At 49.8% G+C, this 878-nt stretch overlaps 1 protein-coding gene across 1 annotated transcript; it reads left to right on the top strand.

Annotated features, from left to right (window-relative positions):
- Positions 1-312: 312 nt before the first annotated feature.
- Bola1 (bolA family member 1) lies at positions 313-637 on the top strand (the record flags this gene model as incomplete). The annotated part of the gene is given in 4 exon segments (XM_015476951.2): positions 313-331; positions 333-439; positions 442-519; positions 522-637. Coding segments are annotated over 4 exon segments (320 nt in total), but the record flags the coding sequence as incomplete, so codon positions are not given.
- Between the last annotated feature and the right edge of the window lie 241 nt (positions 638-878).

The raw sequence follows: 878 nt of genomic DNA on the forward strand, positions 1-878 counted from the left end.
CATCCCCAGCCCACCAATTTGTTTTTTGAACTGGGGATTGGACCCAGAGGTACTCTATTACTAAGCCACATTCCCCCAGCTCTTCTGTTTTATTTTGAGTCATGGTCTTAGTAAATTGCTGAAGTTGGCCTTGAACTTGGGATTCTCTTGCCTTACCCTCTCAAATCACTGGGATTATGTGCATGGACCACCATACCCTGCCATTACACAAACATTTTAGAGAGCTCAGTGGAACTGCAGCAGTGGAGGCTCAGCTGGATGACTGACTGGTCCAGTGCCTAATCTCAATGGCTACCTGTGTCTGTCCCATAGGTCCACTGGAGGCAGCCATTCTGCAAAGTTGGAGCTGGCCCAAGCCTGGAGGTGCTGGAGTTGTATAATGAGAGTGGAGATTGTACTGTCCCACCAGGCAGTAAGATGCATTTCCTCATGGCAATGGTGACTCTTGTTTCAAGGATCTGAGCCCCCTGCAAAGGCTGGTCCACATGGTGCTGTCTGAAGAGCTGGCTTGGCTGGTCCATGTCTGACCATCTAGGCTCCAGCAACTGCCCAGTAGAGGGAAGACCCTCAGTAGGACACCAGCACCCCCTGCCTGGGAGGGAGCCAGAAAACTAGAGTAAACCTCAACCCCAAGTAAGGATGAGTATATATCTGAGCAGGGTGTGGTGTTGCACACCCTGTAATCCTAGAGGCTTGGGAGGCTAAAAGAGGAGGACTGCAAGTTCAAGGTCAGCCTCAGCAACTTAAGTAGCCCTAAGTAACTTTGTGATATCCTGTCTCAAAATAAAAACCAAAAAGGACTGGGGATGTGGCTCAGTGATAAAGTACCCTTGGGTTCAACCCCCCAGCACCTCCAACCCCCAAAATGAAGATCCAAA

The sequence above is a fragment of the Marmota marmota genome, unplaced genomic scaffold, assembly GCF_001458135.2.
Source record: "Marmota marmota marmota unplaced genomic scaffold, marMar, whole genome shotgun sequence".
In the NCBI taxonomy this organism is placed as follows: domain Eukaryota; kingdom Metazoa; phylum Chordata; class Mammalia; order Rodentia; family Sciuridae; genus Marmota; species Marmota marmota.